This window comes from Triplophysa dalaica, chromosome 4 (assembly GCF_015846415.1).
Source record: "Triplophysa dalaica isolate WHDGS20190420 chromosome 4, ASM1584641v1, whole genome shotgun sequence".
NCBI classification, from domain to species: domain Eukaryota; kingdom Metazoa; phylum Chordata; class Actinopteri; order Cypriniformes; family Nemacheilidae; genus Triplophysa; species Triplophysa dalaica.
Genome location: NC_079545.1, coordinates 12040116 through 12056555, shown reverse-complemented (window position 1 = coordinate 12056555; position 16440 = coordinate 12040116). Strand labels below are relative to the sequence as shown.

The following is a 16440-nucleotide window of genomic DNA, read 5'->3' as shown; positions in this document are numbered from 1 at the left end:
CCTATTATTCATACGCACACACACAAAGATGGAAGATACATGTTTGACAGTCTATTGCATGTCTGTTAACTCGCAACTTGAGGGAATCCAACAAAATTTTGCCCTGGGTGATATACATAACACATAAAAGACTACCAAAAACACAAGAACTCAAACATTACATGCATTGCCATTATATCGCTGAATGTGGGGTATTGCATGCAACCCATATGCACAAAAATCACAACTAAACTCTCAGGTTGTGTGGTAAAATTCTATAACTTTTTAGATGTGGCTAGTTGCAAGTTTATTATAGTTTACAATAACTAAAACTATTAAAACATTTCAGTTTATTTAAAGCAAACAAAATATTGACCTAAATATCTTTTTAAAACGTAAACCAACTGAAAAGTAGAAATGTTATCTTGGGAATAAACTGAAATAAGTTTAAGTAAGTCTCTAAAATGTATACCTCAAACTAAATAAAATCTAATCAAATAATCTTATATAGCATCATAAAAAAAGGTTAACAAAACAAACTAAACAAAACATAAAAAAACTATATTAGTAGAAATAAACTAAAAGAACAAATTCTATTTTTATAAAAATAAACCCTACTTCAAAATATTAATAAAACTACAATAAAAAAAGACAATTCTTTGTAAAAAAAAATTATCTGAAAGATAAGGTTCAGGAAAAATGGTTAACTGACGCCGTCCCGATCTGTCAAGTGGGCTAGAAAAACAAAGAAGGTCAGGTCAAAGGCTATTACCAGAGCTGGAAAGAGCCCCAGGGATGGTCTTGTTGGGTCTATTAGTTGTGAGTTACGAGTCCACTGGGCAGACACAGGGGAATTATGGAAGTGCAGTCATAGCTAGTGTACTTCCTACGGGAATTAAGAAGCTATCTATTTGGTTTTAAAAAGGCTTCACAGTAATTGATTTGAGGCTGTGATGTTTATGAGGTCATTAGCAGTGTACGTCCATATTATATATCTGATAGATGATAACATCCTGCCAAAATCACTTGACCAAAACTGAAGTGATGCGATGTTAAAACTGTGTAAGGGATTCGGCAACAGCCAAGCACACTGGAAAAAAAGAAAGCTAATAAAAACAGCAACAGTAGTGAAAAATTTGAGTTGTTGGAATAAATCCGCAGAATAAATGTATTTCATCATTTACTCACCTTCATGTGATTCCAAACCTCTATGACTTTCTTTCTTCTACAGAACACAAAATAAGTTATTTTGAAGAACGTTGGTAACCAATCACATTAAACCCCATTGACTTCCGATGGACACGAAACCACAGAGACATTTTTCCAAATATATTCTTTTGCGTTCCACGATGAAAGAATCAGGTTATATATGACATGAGGGTGTATAAATGATGAGAGAATTTCTATTTTCCCTTTAATCGATTTAGAATCTATCCTAAACCCATCCTCCACCATGTTCATCACAATAGCGCTTCACGAGTCCAAGTTTCAGCCCTGCCCTGTGTTTCTCCTGACTGTAATTTCTTGTCCTATCCAAAATACTATCCAAAACACTACATAACTCATAAAATAAAAAAAACTGTTAAGGATCCCCCACACAGAACAATGACTTTATAACCTTAATGAATGCTAATTGAAATCTATTCTGAAATCACCCCCTCCTCACTCTTTCCTAACAAAAATATCTCGTGTGTTTTCCTGCTCAGCTGAAACTGAGAACAGAAGCGGCCTGCCGCTCTTAACCTGATCAGAGTTTTACACGATTACAGGCTCGCCGGATATCTGGCCGCCTGTCACCACAAAGTGAATGAGTTATTAAACGGATTAGCACTGTACACCTATCCACACTGCTCTCTCTCTTTCTCGCTCTCTATCTTTAATACACAGGGGACAACCACAACCTCTCTAAGAGCAGAGATATATTAAAACCCAATATTTTACCACAACAAATGAACGTGTTCCAACAGAGAGATGAAAAAAATGTAAAAGACAAAGGTCTTGGTGAAAAATTGATTCATAATCCGACTTGTTTTGTGTCTGCTGGTGGACGCACACGCAGCTCTTCCGCCATGTCCTGTCCTTTGTGTTCTATGTCTAATTCAATTACAGAACACATAAGTGAGGGAGTCTTCACAGGAAGCAATTAAGGCCACGGCCTTCTTCTTACTGATGCTGGTTAAACAGTGGGATTTGAGCACTAAAGCCTATGGGATCTCTTTAGACGGCTCTTTTATTTATTTGATCAGCTGTCATTACGAGAGCCCTTCAACCTGCGCAAATGCAGAACTGATTAACAGCAGCGCGTGACGCTAAAGATAAGATCCCATTCAACACCTGAACCTCCAAGGTGGCGATTCGACAAGGTGACATCTATTAAAAAGGACGACATTGTCCTGAATGAATCAGTTCTGCATTATAGAAAAAGATTGTGCTTCGGAAGTGCCGAGCGCCATTAAAACCTATTTTCTTTTTCAACAAAATATCAAAATATTCTCAAGATACCATTTGGGGGTCCTGATGAAACCATTGAAGTATTTGTTATAGAAAATAACTGTTGATAGTCAGGCAGTAAGAGCAGGTTTTTCAGTGATATAAAAAGTAACGAAAGGTTCTCCAGAGGGTGATGTCTGTGTGGCATCTGAGGAACCAAAAATGGTGCCCTGGGAAAGTTTAAATTCTTAATTTGAGTATAATATACCTGCGTCAAGGTCTCTCCACAGTGCAATAACAATATGCAATACCCATTTTAAAAATATTTATATTACATTGACTCAAAACTCCTCTCCTACACATAATAATGCCCTGCACAAAAGGTATATGTCAATATTGCATTTTTGTGTTTGTCTTACTGTGTATCTTTATTCATTTAAACGTCTTAACCGTCGGAGCCCTTTTTGAGCATACACAAGAAAACGCCTGTTGGAACTAAAATGGCGGTAACTCATGAATTCTTTTGAATACTGACTTAGGGTTGGTTTCGTTTGAAAAAAGAAAAGTAGCTGATTATTGCAACAACAAAAAAATAACACACACAAAAAAAGTTAAAGGTATGTTGTTAGGTTTATTGTAAAAAAATAAAAAATACGGGTCGCAAAAGGATAACAATAAATCTAAGCACACTCTTTATAAAAAAGAATCAATTACTCTCCACACATAAAATATAAAAAAAAACACCCACGAAATATGTATTCTAGAGTCTTAGACCTTTCCATTCATATATAGTTTTTCATGATTCAATTAGAAATTACATGCACAATATTGACGCAAACTTAGGTGTCCCATATACGGAAGGGGTGACAGTTAACAGGCTACAGCAACAGTTCACCCAAAAATGAAAATTCTGTCTTCATTTACTCACACTCGAGTTGTTCCAAATCTGTACACAGAAAGATATTTGGAAGAATGCTTGTAACCAGACAGTTCTTGGCCACCATTGACTATCATAGTAGGAAAAAATTATTTGAAAATTTCTTTATTCTGTTGAACAAAAAGGGTCCTATCATACTCCCGGTGCAACACGGCACAGCGTAAGTGTTTTTGTTAAGCCAGACGCAGTGATCATTTCCTGTCCTGTGCTGCGTTGTTAAAATAGCAAATGCATCTGCGCTCATTTGTGCGCCCATGGTCTAAAAAAGAGGTGTTTTCAGGCGCAATGTTGGCGCGGTTCTTATTTTGAGGAACTGAAAATACACTGGCGCAATATTTTTTTGTCATTTAAAGAGAGTATTAGTGGAAAATGCGCTTTGGGCGGGTCTGCAAAGCACTTTCACTTTATTTATTACACAGAGTGAAGCACAGGAGCACACAAACATGGCAAATATAAAAAATCTAATGGATTACAATGTGAAAGATGATGATTGTGGACATACAGATAAAATTCCGGCTTGTCCTGTGTCTTTCCTTTCTGGAGAAGTGTCCAGTCCAAGTCCGCTGTGTAAATAGCCATCTGCCATGGCGCGAGCACAACTGGCCCTTAAAGGGAAGAGTTGAGACTCTGATTGATTTACTGCACGTTACGCCCAAAAAACACCCATTACTCATTAAAAGCTTCGGGACAGCCTGTTTAGCCCATGCGCCCGGGAGTGCCAACCGTTTTCCCGTCGTTAAACTAGCAAAAGTGAATTCGGACACGCCTTGAGTGCACTTGCACTGTTTAGATCGTGAAAAAAGAGCCCAAAAGAGGAAAGTTGAGGAATGTAGGAAAGTAAACAGTTCTTGGACACTTTTTTCTACTGTGGTAGTCAATGGTGGCCAAGAACTGTTTGGTCACAGACATTCTTCCAAATATCATTCTCTGTGTTCATCACAACAAAGTGTTTATACAGAATTGGAACAACTCGAGGGTGAGTAAATGATGACAGGATTTTTCTTTTGGGTCAACTGTCCCTAATAGAAATATCAGAAATATCTTTTTGTACACTGGAAGCTTCTGTGACCAAGACAAATTCTTTATGTACAAAAGAATAAATGCCCATAACGTTATTGCGTTTCTGTTTCTGATTACAAACAGCTTTTTGAAAAAGTGCGTACTTTAGTTTATTCTGACTGTGCACTTTTGTTTCTCATTCACAGATACACACTGTCATGTTTCCCGTTTACACCTGTCATACACATCACCCCGAGGTCAAACACACCATCCTTACGACACCATAGGCAGACAGGTACAGCTGCGGCAATTTCCCCACAACATGTTTCTGTCATGAAACGTGTTCTGTTCCTCAGCTGATGCTCATTTTATGCCACCATATGAGAAACGGAGGCTCCTCTAATTTCCTTAATAACACGCTCTGTTGTCCAACTTTGCATTAAAGCCCCGAATGAGTTTTTCTTTGTTACCGGGTATTGATTTTATTTAAACTACATATTGCTGCTTGTAAATGGAAATTGCCTCGGCACAGGGGCGGTCTGATCTGAGGTATTAGCTCAGAGCTCAGGAGAGCATGACAATGCAGATTGTGATGATACTTTCCAATCACCCCCAGGGGTAAACTTGATCGTCGCCTCAAAAACCAAGGGATTCATTTGAACAATGTGTTTATATAAGTTCTGCAACAGCAAAGTGCCAAGAACACAAAAATCTCGCCAGGACCAGAAAATGTTTTAATTATAATACAAGTCTTCATAGAGCTGTTCAATATAGTCATTCAACTTTCCTAAACTTTCCATTTGCTTTAAGAATGGTGCCTTTTGATTTATAAGTAAATAATATGTTCCTATTATATTGGAAATGATATTCTAAAAATTGGATATTGTTATAAATAATTATTCTTATTTCGACAACACTTATATACATTCACCTAAAGGATTATTAGGAACACCTGTTCAATTTCTCATTAATGCAATTATGGTGGTGGTGTAATGGTTTGGGGGATGTTTTCTTGGCACACTTTAGGCCCCCTAGTGCCATTTGGGCATCTTTTAAATGCCACGGCCTACCTGAGCATTGTTTCTGACCATGTCCATCTCTTTATGGAGAGTCGGACTCGTGACCAGAAGGTTGCCCGTTCGATCCTCAGGGCCGGCAGGTAACGATTGCGGTGCTCTTGAGCAAGGCACCTAACCCCTACATGCTCCCCGGGTGCTGCAGTGATAGCTGCCCACTGCTCCGGGTGTACATGTGTTCACCACTTGCTGTGTGTGTGCTCACTAATCACTGGATGGGTTAAATGCAGAGGTCACATTTCGGGTATGGGTCACCATACCTGACAAATCGGTCACTTTTACTCACTTTATGACCACCATGTACCCACCTCTGATGGCTACTTCCAGCAGGATAATGCACCATGTCACAAAGCTCAAATCATTTCAAATTAGTTTCTTGAACATGACAATGAGTTCACTGTACTAAAATGGCCCCCACAGTCACCAGATCTCAACCCAATAGAGCATCTTTGGGATGTGGTGGAACAGGAGCTTCGTGCATCCCACAAATCTCCATCAACTGCAAGATGCTATCCTATCAATATGGGCCAACATTTCTAAAGAATGCTTTCAGCACCTTGTTGAATCAATGCCACGTAGAATTAAGGCAGTTCTGAAGGCGAAAGGGGGTCAAACACAGTATTAGTATGGTGTTCCTAATAATCCTTTAGGTTAGTGTATACATACTGTATAATCAGACAGGTATACACAAGTTGATATTTAAAATGATATTTCACCAAAAAATGATCTGATAAATTATTCACCCTTTAGTCATTTGAAACCTTTATGACTTTTTCTTCTGCAGAACACAAAAGAAGATATTTGAACAAAGTTAGTAACCGAACAACACTGGCTCCCATTGATTTCTATTGTATGGACACAAAACCCAATGCAAGTGAATGGGGGCCAGTAACCAACATTCTTCAAACAATCTTCAAACAAGAAGAGGAGGACGCAGGTAAGCTCTCACCTTGAGGACGTCCTCATCTGTGGAAATGCAGGTCACGGGGTCGTCCACTTCTCTCACCGTTCCGTCCTGTTCCACCGTGACAACCTTTATCGGCATAGCAACACGCCGGCCTGTCAGAATGGCAGTGTTTAGGATCTCTGTGTCCTGCATAAGACAAACAAAAAACAGAGAGATGGTTAAATACTAAAGTTTTAAACTCACGGATCACATGACCACAGAAACCTTTCAGGGACATTTTTAGGCCTGTCGTTTCGATCCATGTGTCGGATGAAATAGATAAACAGCCAAAATCCATAACAAACACAGATAATTTGATTCTAAAATAACAATCTGCCTAAATAGAGGTGATGGGAAGGCAATCCCCTTTATAATACAAAGCTTATGCCGGTCAGCACAATAATGCTTCATATCTCACAACTGCTCGGCTTTGACAGTGAGCAATTATCATATTCTCAATTATACAATAATTTCATCGCATTCACAGAGGGTTAATGGGTCTTCATGTGGGGTTTGGGCTCTCTAAATTCATCTCCACAAGTATTTACTGCATAAATATTTCATACGAGAACACTTTCCTCTAGGGAAAAACACTTCTTTTATCGAAAACGAATGAAAGCGAGAGAGAGAGAACGCGAGAAAGCAGGGAGGAGATTGGTTGTGGTGGTAATTGACATTTTAACTTCATGAAAAGGCTGGTAATTACAGAGAGATGAGAGGGTCAGTTATCCCCTCTTTTAGCGGTATGTTTAACAATAATGAGTCCAGAGAGAGAGAGAGAGAGAGAGACTGTCTTTGCATACATCACTTTGTGAACATAATTTTCTCTTCATTTTGGTGTCCATCTCTATAACGCTCCAAATGTGTATCTTTTTGTTCTATTGATATAAATGCAATATAATATACATAACTATGTCTTCAGAGGTGTATAAAGACCTAACCCAATGAAGCGTTACATTTCTACCTACATACACAGCGGGTTGCCATCTTATTTCTACAGTACCCCTAAACAGACAAACTGCTCTACGGAGCGCGTTTTTACAAGAAGCAAACACATGATGACAGCTGAGTCCTGTGTCAGCCACCATAGTGCTTCGAAAGGGAGGGGTGGAGTGAGCTTTATTTCGTATACTACACATTTAAAACATTTATTACATTTATCAAGATTCCTCAGGAGAATTATAGGAGACCCACAATGTATCTGACAATGTAGAGCATCCTTCCATCCTACTTAATAGCCATATCTCATGCATTTTTAATAAACGTTGGTAAAGAATTAATGTAAGAATTATGTCAACGAACTCAATTCATTTTAAATGAACGCAGAGTATCGCTCCATATTTGTAATTACAGGACACTGTTAACGTGTAAATACAGATCTCTATACGGCTTAGAAATTCAATCCAAACAAAAATCATGCAGGCAGAAACCTCACGGACTCTTGAGACATGCAGGGGCCAAAACTACAGCGACCTACAGAGAAAGAAAATGATAAAACAGCAGTACGTGTTTGTGTGTAGAGGGAGGCAAAGAAAATAGAAAAATGAAAGAAGGTAACCTAATACAACAGACGAGGGAAAATCTTCTACCTGGCTGCAGTTTTTCATCTGGAGCCCTGACATATAAACATGATGAATGGATGAGAACAATGGGTGTATATCTGCAGCCTGCCTTCTGTCTATGAGAGGGTCCTATCGATGGTTCTAAACCACTTATAGTAAAAATATAGCTAAAAAATGCATCCTCTGACATGCCCATACCAACCGACAAAACAACCACACAATGTAAAAACAGAACTCAATTTCTATTGTATTCTATTGAAATGTAGGACCAATTTGTTCGGTGACATCAGCAACAAGCCTGTAAAAACAGGAAATAGAACCGCTCTCATGAATGAATGAGCCTCATCCACGTAAAAAGGCACACGCGCGCACACAAACACAAACAGTGCATACAAACACACACACTTCACATTCAAGGCATCCAGCTGCAGCCCTCTCACGATACCAGACTGAATAAATCATAATTGATATCCATTACGTCACGTTCCTAATCTCTTTATAACCATTCAGCTAATGAATTTCACGCTCTTTGACTGGAAAAGGAAACAACGCTGTAATAGCGCAAAGCGGCTCGTAACTCACGGGTGTCGCTGTGATATTGTAAATCATCTCCGTCAGACGGAAAGCATCACAGCTTCAAACAACTGCTAGCTGGGTTACACAAAAAGACAGAAAACATGTTCTGACTGGTCAAAAAGCAGTAGCACTTCAGTTTAGCAGCTATAAATGAGTAACGGTGATGCCTTATTGACTCAGAACAGTAGGAAAAAATCCATCCATTTAGTTTCATTCACCACTGAGTGGGTTATTGGGTGTAATAAAACATTTTAGATTCTTTGTTCCCAAAATCAATACTCAGATGTGCTTTTCCTTATTTACCACACACTTTGAAATAGGGACCACTTCAGAGTTCATTAGACAGCATTCATAATGAGGCGCTTCTAAAGACATAAATCCTCCATCATCTATAAATCTGAAAATTGCCTCTTTGTAGAACGAAAAATACATGGGAATAAATGCAAGCCAGCAGTAATGCAGGACGATGTCTAACCGCAGGGACATCTGTCAGAGCCTGTTCTTCTCCCTCTCTATTGCATAACCTGGCATATGTGATGATAGTTGTTTTGTCAGTTGGCTTGCTATGTGCGAGTGGGTTGTAACAGAGGGGCTGCAGTAGATGAAACTGGGGGATCTTATTTCCAAATTTGCCAAACCCTGTAGGCCAGCAATTCTGGAGCTCGTTTTTTCATTCGCTAGTGGGGTTTTAGCGAAATAACGGTGACAGATACGGTTCTGTGTTTACACCACTGTAGTGTAACTTCCTGTTTAAAAGTGAGAGACTGCTACTTATGCCGCAAACTGGGCACGCGGATGACAAGTAATTTGTCTAAACTTAAATTACAGGTTAGTTTTGTAACTTTGTCAGATTTTTCCAAACTGCGTATCATGTTCTCAAACTAATTAGCACAAGCGGCAAATGATGGGTTTTCAGTAGATTCATTGATTTACCGTATGTCATTTTAAAATCTGAATCACAAAATCCAAATGGAAAGTTAATTTCTTACCTGAACAACAAAGGTTTGTGACGCAAAAAGAGAATTTTTGTTGACCAGACGCCTTAAAAAAATGATTATATGCCTAAGTAGATTATATATACTTTATATACTTAGTATAATTATGTTCCTGTTTTTAACAAAAAAGAAAGGAGTAAAAATAACATTAAAATCTGGTAATGAAATCTACTATTTTTTTTGGTTAATTATTTTCTTTGAGTAATTTTTTATTTTTTAAATTATTAAGTAAATCCAACTAAATTGTATTATGTTATACCCATTTAAATTGGTCAAATTAAGTTGACTTATTTATTTTGAGTTGATACTACATAAATCATTTTTGTAGATATAACTACCTTGGCTGTTGATCTTTAGTTCTCAGCATGGTTTGTATTTGACTGCATTAGTAGATAAAAAATTCAAGATTAACTGTCATTTTAAGTGTTTTTCAGTAAAAAGAAAGACTTGTTAGTGCTCTTTGTTGATTTATTTTTGAGATTATGGAGACTTTTGGCATTACTTTTAAATTATTACCGTTGTTCAGAAGAGCCATGCTTGTGCCTATGCTGAGGGAGGCACGATAATAGTCCTGATTTGTGTGAACTTTGAGTTAGACACATGTTTATGTTCAGTGCAATTTTTTTGTTAACTAAGTAACATTAACTTGATATATTAACAAAAACTAAATGTATTTATTAAGTAGAACTAACGTAATTCTGGTTAGTAAATTGTACCTGACTAAAAGGAGCACATTTTACTTAAAAAAAATTGTGTAAATTGTTACAAGGATTTTATTAATCTTTATAAATCTACAATTTATTTTTTTCAGTGAGCTAAGACCCAATGCAATTAAATATTAATAAAATTAAAAACTGCTTTTACATCTTAAAGCTGCAATCTGTTCCCTTTTTGATAAAAAAACTTAGCTAACCAGATTCACAACAGTAATCTCATTATAATGATTAATAATTTGAGCAGTCAGATAAGATTTTGCAGGAAATGTCAGTTTGACTTAAACTGACTTATAGAAGGAATAGTAGAAAACAACTCCGAAAGTAATGTTTAATTTTTATGTTTCATACATTGACAAACGTTACAGATCACGTCTTTTGAGGCTAGGGTTGGCAATATTTTCCATAAAATTGTTTTTTTGTAATCCAGATACCAATCACTAAAATAGGTGGACTAAATATAAAAAATACATATCTTCTCTGGTAGTCATGGCAATTTTTTCTTGTTTATCATTTTATCATTCTGAGCTACCCAAGCTTTAAGTTGTACTAAAAATCAGTGATGTTACCTTATGCATTTAACTTAACTTGGTCTGTTCATCACACAAAGCTGTTATTTGACTAGTTGAAGACTTGGAAAATAGTATACCGTTGGTACGGTATATCCTTTGTGGAGCTTTATAGCTCTTAAAAACTTGGGTCAGCTATTCCTTTTAAACTTTCAAATAACAAATTGCTTGAGTTATCAAGTGATTTATTAACTGACTTCCTATTACAAACAAACAAACAGATGGCCACGGTATCAAGATATATCCTGAACTGTTATATCTGTGGACTCTGAATCATTATATTTCAAGATAAATAATTAGCCGAAAAACACACTGTAAATAACCTCAATGTCTGCTGGGGAAATAGTCCCACTTAAAGGGCCAGTGTATAAGCAAATGGCTCTTGAGAATTTATGAGAAACGTGGGGTGGTGCAATAATTATTACGCAGCTGTCGTGTCATGCCAATAGCAGTATAGCCTACTGTGCGTCTTATGCTAATTTAAGCTCTCCTGCCCCCAGGGCCAATCACATTCCCATCCTTAAACCCATTTCCTGTTTTCCCCTTTGCCTTTATATCCAATTTTCCATGAGCTCCTCCTGCCATAACGGCCGATATAGCGTTCGGCTCCAAATATATCACCAAGCGCTAAGAGAAGAGAGGTGTCCATGGGCACAGCAGTGATTTATGGGTCGTGTTTCCTCTCCTAAATAGAGGCTGGATGGAGGATTGGATCAGATGGGCAACGGGCAACAAACGCAAAGCTATAAAACTGAGAACGTCTGTGTATAGAGGCTGAAGTTTCTCCACAGTAAATAACAAACCATCAATCAGACGCCTTTAACATCGAGACGTGTGATATTGGGTGGAGGATAGTGCATTTTGACCTGGGTTTTTTTAATGAACCTTTTAGTTTGTAAATTTTTTTAAAACTTGCAACTATAAACAGACTTAAAAAAAAGGTTAACGGTTTAAAATAAGGCTTCCTTTGTTGAGCAATGTAATTATTGAAATATGCAAGATAAACAATTTCACCTATTTCAACTTAAAAACTTTACAAAAGTTGAGGGAAATTGGCATTTCAAGTCATTTGAACTTAAATTATCCACCTAAACAAAAATCTAATTATATTTCATATAACTTTATTTTATGAGTAATGTGAACAATAAAGATTTTGAAGTCAGTTGAATATAATTTAAGTTCAAATTACTGATTTGATTTACAATCAAAATGTTTTACAATGCACATTGGTTAACATAAACTAATTTACAAAAGTTGTATAGCATTTATCGATCTTAGTTCATGTTCATTTTAACATTTATATATTGTACAATGAACAACTGTATTGTTGTTCATTGTAGCTGTATTTTTTGTAATTTACAGACATTTGACTAAGCAAAAATCGCTAAATATTTGAGGTTTCTGGGTAAATATATTTAATCTGTTGAAATCACAAGGGACAGGGAGGTCAAGGCAGTTCATTTTAACATCCAGAACCAAAAATCAAAAAAAGGGAAAAGGTATTATGTACTGACGATTAAAATACAATTGTGAAAATGAACCAGCAGATGTGATTGTGAATGAGCTGTGTGTGCTGTACAGACCTCTGTGCTCTGCCCAATTACACAGAAAACCACAACATGACCTCACCACACAGACTGCGTTTTACAGCACACTGATCCTCAAAGAACAGAATCCATCATGGCAGTCCAGAGATCAGAGCTCTCAGATGCTGACCAAAGCCTGAATCAATAAAGCATCAGAGGGACCATAAGCCAGCATCATTCTGCTAATCCTTGTAGATTCCCCTCTGCAGCACTGTCTCTGTTGCACATTGAATACTGTACAGGGCATACTGTGAAAGCACCGGCGAATCTGAGGGGCGAATCTGTCAAGCTCTGGCAGAATTCAGAATCAGGGTTCTTATTCACGAATCTGATTCAGGCACATTTGCAGTGAAACCCTTAGGTGTGAATTTAGTATTAAGGTGGTGGCATTGTTGTAAGTGTGCGATGATACAAACTAAAACATTTTTTTATGTCTGAAGTAAATTAGTTTTGTGTGTAACACTCAGATCCAGCTGACAAGTTGATTGAAATGGTTACATCATCTTGAAAACCTGTTGACCTGAAGGCATGTGTCTGTTTATTTAAAATCAAATGTGAATAAAAATGCAGCTGTATAAAATGTATTAACAGACTTGTAAACTGGCAACGTTTTAGTAAAAAAAATGCCTTTTAAAAAATGCGTTTTAATAAATCACTTTAGCCTTTGTGTCATTTCTATTCATCACCCACTTTGGAAATTGTGCAGTTGATGAGCATATTTTTGTTTTAAAAAAAATAAGTTGTGTCAACATATACACTGATTTTATTACAACACTTTTGAAATGGATGACTTGACCAAATAATGAAAAAAATCCTAGCAAAGATGGAAAACTCTTTTAATATAGTTTAACTCCAAGTCCATAATAGTTACACTATAGTTTCACTGAGTTTACAATCCTTCTAAATGGTGGCAAAAAATAAAATGAAGAGTGATAAAGTAACCCTAAACATTTCAACTTTAAAAATTTCAGTGCTTTAATATTTAGAAAATTCCTAACCTCATATGAGTTAAGGAGTATTAGTAAAATAAATGTTTATCTTCGCAAACATCACTTCAGGATTTAAGGTAAATGGAACACAAACGGCTCTGTCAATATCTGATTTTACATAAAATGGGAAAAAGTGGTCTATTCCCATTCACCCAGCATAGTGGAAAACATGCACACAAAAAAACAGCACCCAATTAAAGCACTTTAACACTTTTAGGAACTATCAATACATGCCTCTAATTATTTCATGGCGTCATGTTCGAGTGATTCCAATGCCAGACGATTCGATCCAGCACCATTTTGGAGGTTATTGACCTTCAAAGCAATAGAACAAAAGGATGCGAACGCCGCTCTACAAAGGCAGGCTGGCACAAACGAAGGTGATGCTAATGTCAACTTAATCACAATGCCCGGGCATTTTGTTACTTTACAAGAGGAGCTACTTCGCAACTTCAAACTCTTTAAAATAAAATGTAACTAAAAAAATACACAGCAGCTTGGACGTCATCGGATTTTCCACAATGCAAAGGCTGTCATTATCAGCGGTAAGCACCTGCTATAAATGCAATGCCTTTCATCCTGTATTTAATGCAAAGCTAAATAGCCATAAAAAGGGTGAGGTCAGAAAACGTCAAGCTTTACGCTTCACCTCCAATGCTCCTGTGGCAGCTCATAACAGCCGGTAATTAAGCTTTGAAATACAAGCTTGTAAAGGTGACAGGTGCTGGTGAAATGTGCATGTCTAGTAGGTCTACCCACTTCTACAACGACAATCAAGTCAACGGAGCGTGAGCCAATGAAACACACAGGAAAAACGGACGTTTTGCCACCATTAATTGAAGACAAAACGTTAAAACAAAAACTAAACAAACATGACTAATGATACAGAATGGTTGGTCAAACAAAAAGGAAGAAACCTGTAATTCTACTGCATGTGGTCATAAGAATAAAACTCAACATTGGTCTGATGGCTGTGTGCACACTTCACGTTAACCTCTAATTAGCAGATTCATTACATTTCTCTTCCCCGATCACACAGGACATTTCAACATGTCAACATCCAATTAGGAAATACCTTTCATAGGCATTGTGTGTGTTGTGTTTTCCTGTGTCATGTTTTGAAAGCCCATTGTTAATATTGTTGTTTGAATGCAATAACTGCGTTTCTGGAGCGGAATTGGTAGAGCACCACGTTAGCAACAAAAGCTCCAGGGAAACATATCTGGAATGGACTGATAGTTGCTTTGGATTACAACATCTGTTATATTAGTAAATGTGAAAAAAGTAGGTGAACGGAGATTTTTTTTTGACATTTGGTTTACTATCAAAAAGGGTCCCAATTAAACCGGATGTCTCCGAGACGCTTGAAGACACCCTACTGCAAAGTCACCTAAAAGGCAATGTGAATATGTACTAGGGGTGTCCTCGATTTAGGATTTACATAGTCGAATCAGAATGGTCACCTCTGGTCTATAGTCGACTGATAGTCGAATCTGCGCATATTTGTGCACGCTTGTGTGTGCACGCATGTGGGGATGACGCCAGGTAGTTAACAAGGGTACAGTGCACAGTGCAGCGCGCAACATTGATGCACCAAAAAACAATTAAACATAATTTACATAATTTGTTTAGAACAGAATATACCATTATAATAAATATATAAAAAACGAAAGAAGCCAGATTCAAGTCACAATGTGCAAAATAAATCTCGCCTCAATATAAGATGATAATGAATTAATCTTTTACAAATGGGAATACCATTACCAACGAACCACCAATAAAGCTACTTTATTACAGCATGTAAAAGAGGAATGTCATAAAGCATCTTACCATTTAAACAGTCAAAAAGTCCCTTTCACCTTCTTTCCTGCGCACTCTTTCTCCGTTCCCCTGTCACGCTCGTTTGCTTTCAGTGCAGAGAATGACAAGTTCAGATGGTCTGCTTGCTATATACGGTGATTTTGGTTATATTACTTTTTTAACATGCAGCGCAAAGTTCAGTCTAATATGACAAAGTATTAATTCATTTTTTATGCCCAAACATTCAGCAAGTGACAAATGTTTGGAGAGGGTGTACACATTCATTTGCGAGTCATCTGTGGGTCCGTGCAGAACATGCTGCTTCTCTTTATCGAAGAAGACGCGAAGAGAGACATGATCCTGTGCTTGGTCATAGCCAGATCTCTCGCTCATATGCCCCGGGGTTTCGGTTTTACCCCTAAATATGTCCCATTTCTTAACATCATAAGTAATATTTTTTTCTGCGATGCAGTGCGTGCCTGTGTGCTACGGCCCTTCCCATATAACCAAAATGGCATGATCCCCAAAGCATCGAATCTTCGACTATTCGGGGTCACCCCTAAACATAGGGGTGTACATGGACAAAAGCTGCTTTTGGTCACACTAAACATTAATGTAATTTAATTTGTTAATAAAACTGATAAATCATATCAATTTATGACATTCTTCTGTTATTATAAACAATATATATAACTGCCTTAAAGCCTTTCTATTGGGTGAAAATACTAACATGCCTAAGAATTCCACAGGACTGTAGATGTCACGCTGCTTACATTGTTATAAGCTTTGTTGCATTTATATTTATTCATACGCCATACAAACAAAAATGTAAACATACTCATCTGAATTTCAAACGATTATCTTTACACATTTAAAAAAAACACCAAAAGCTGCCTGGGGAATCTTTTAATTTTTACACTGTTGAGTGTTAGACAGGCTGACGCTGCTAAAATCATTTCAAACTTCAACAGAGGACTCAGCAGGACACACCAAGCATTAATATTTCACACATCGAGTGTTTATCTCTTTAACAAGTGTGAACCCTTACAAACACACGTGCACGCGCACACACACATTATAAAAATCTCTCTGCCATCATCTCGCTTTCCCTCTTAAACGTATAGTTTTGCTGATTGAGTTTGAATGACGTATACACAAATATATAAAGGATATTTAACCTTTAAAACCTCTGTGAAAACATTCTCTGCCCTGTTTTTTGTTATTTGCTATTCTTGCTAGTTTCCAATTGATAAGCCGTGGGGGGTAAATTGGTGAAGGCACTT

General features: G+C 37.2%; 1 protein-coding gene across 1 annotated transcript in view; it reads right to left on the bottom strand.

The window, feature by feature from the left end:
• si:dkey-215k6.1 (transmembrane protein 132C) overlaps positions 1-16440 on the bottom strand; it is a 180156-nt gene that overhangs the window by 20527 nt on the left and 143189 nt on the right. The window contains exon 5 of the mRNA XM_056746511.1: positions 6371-6514. Coding sequence (XP_056602489.1) covers positions 6371-6514 — 144 coding nt within the window. The remainder of the gene's footprint in view (positions 1-6370; positions 6515-16440) is intronic.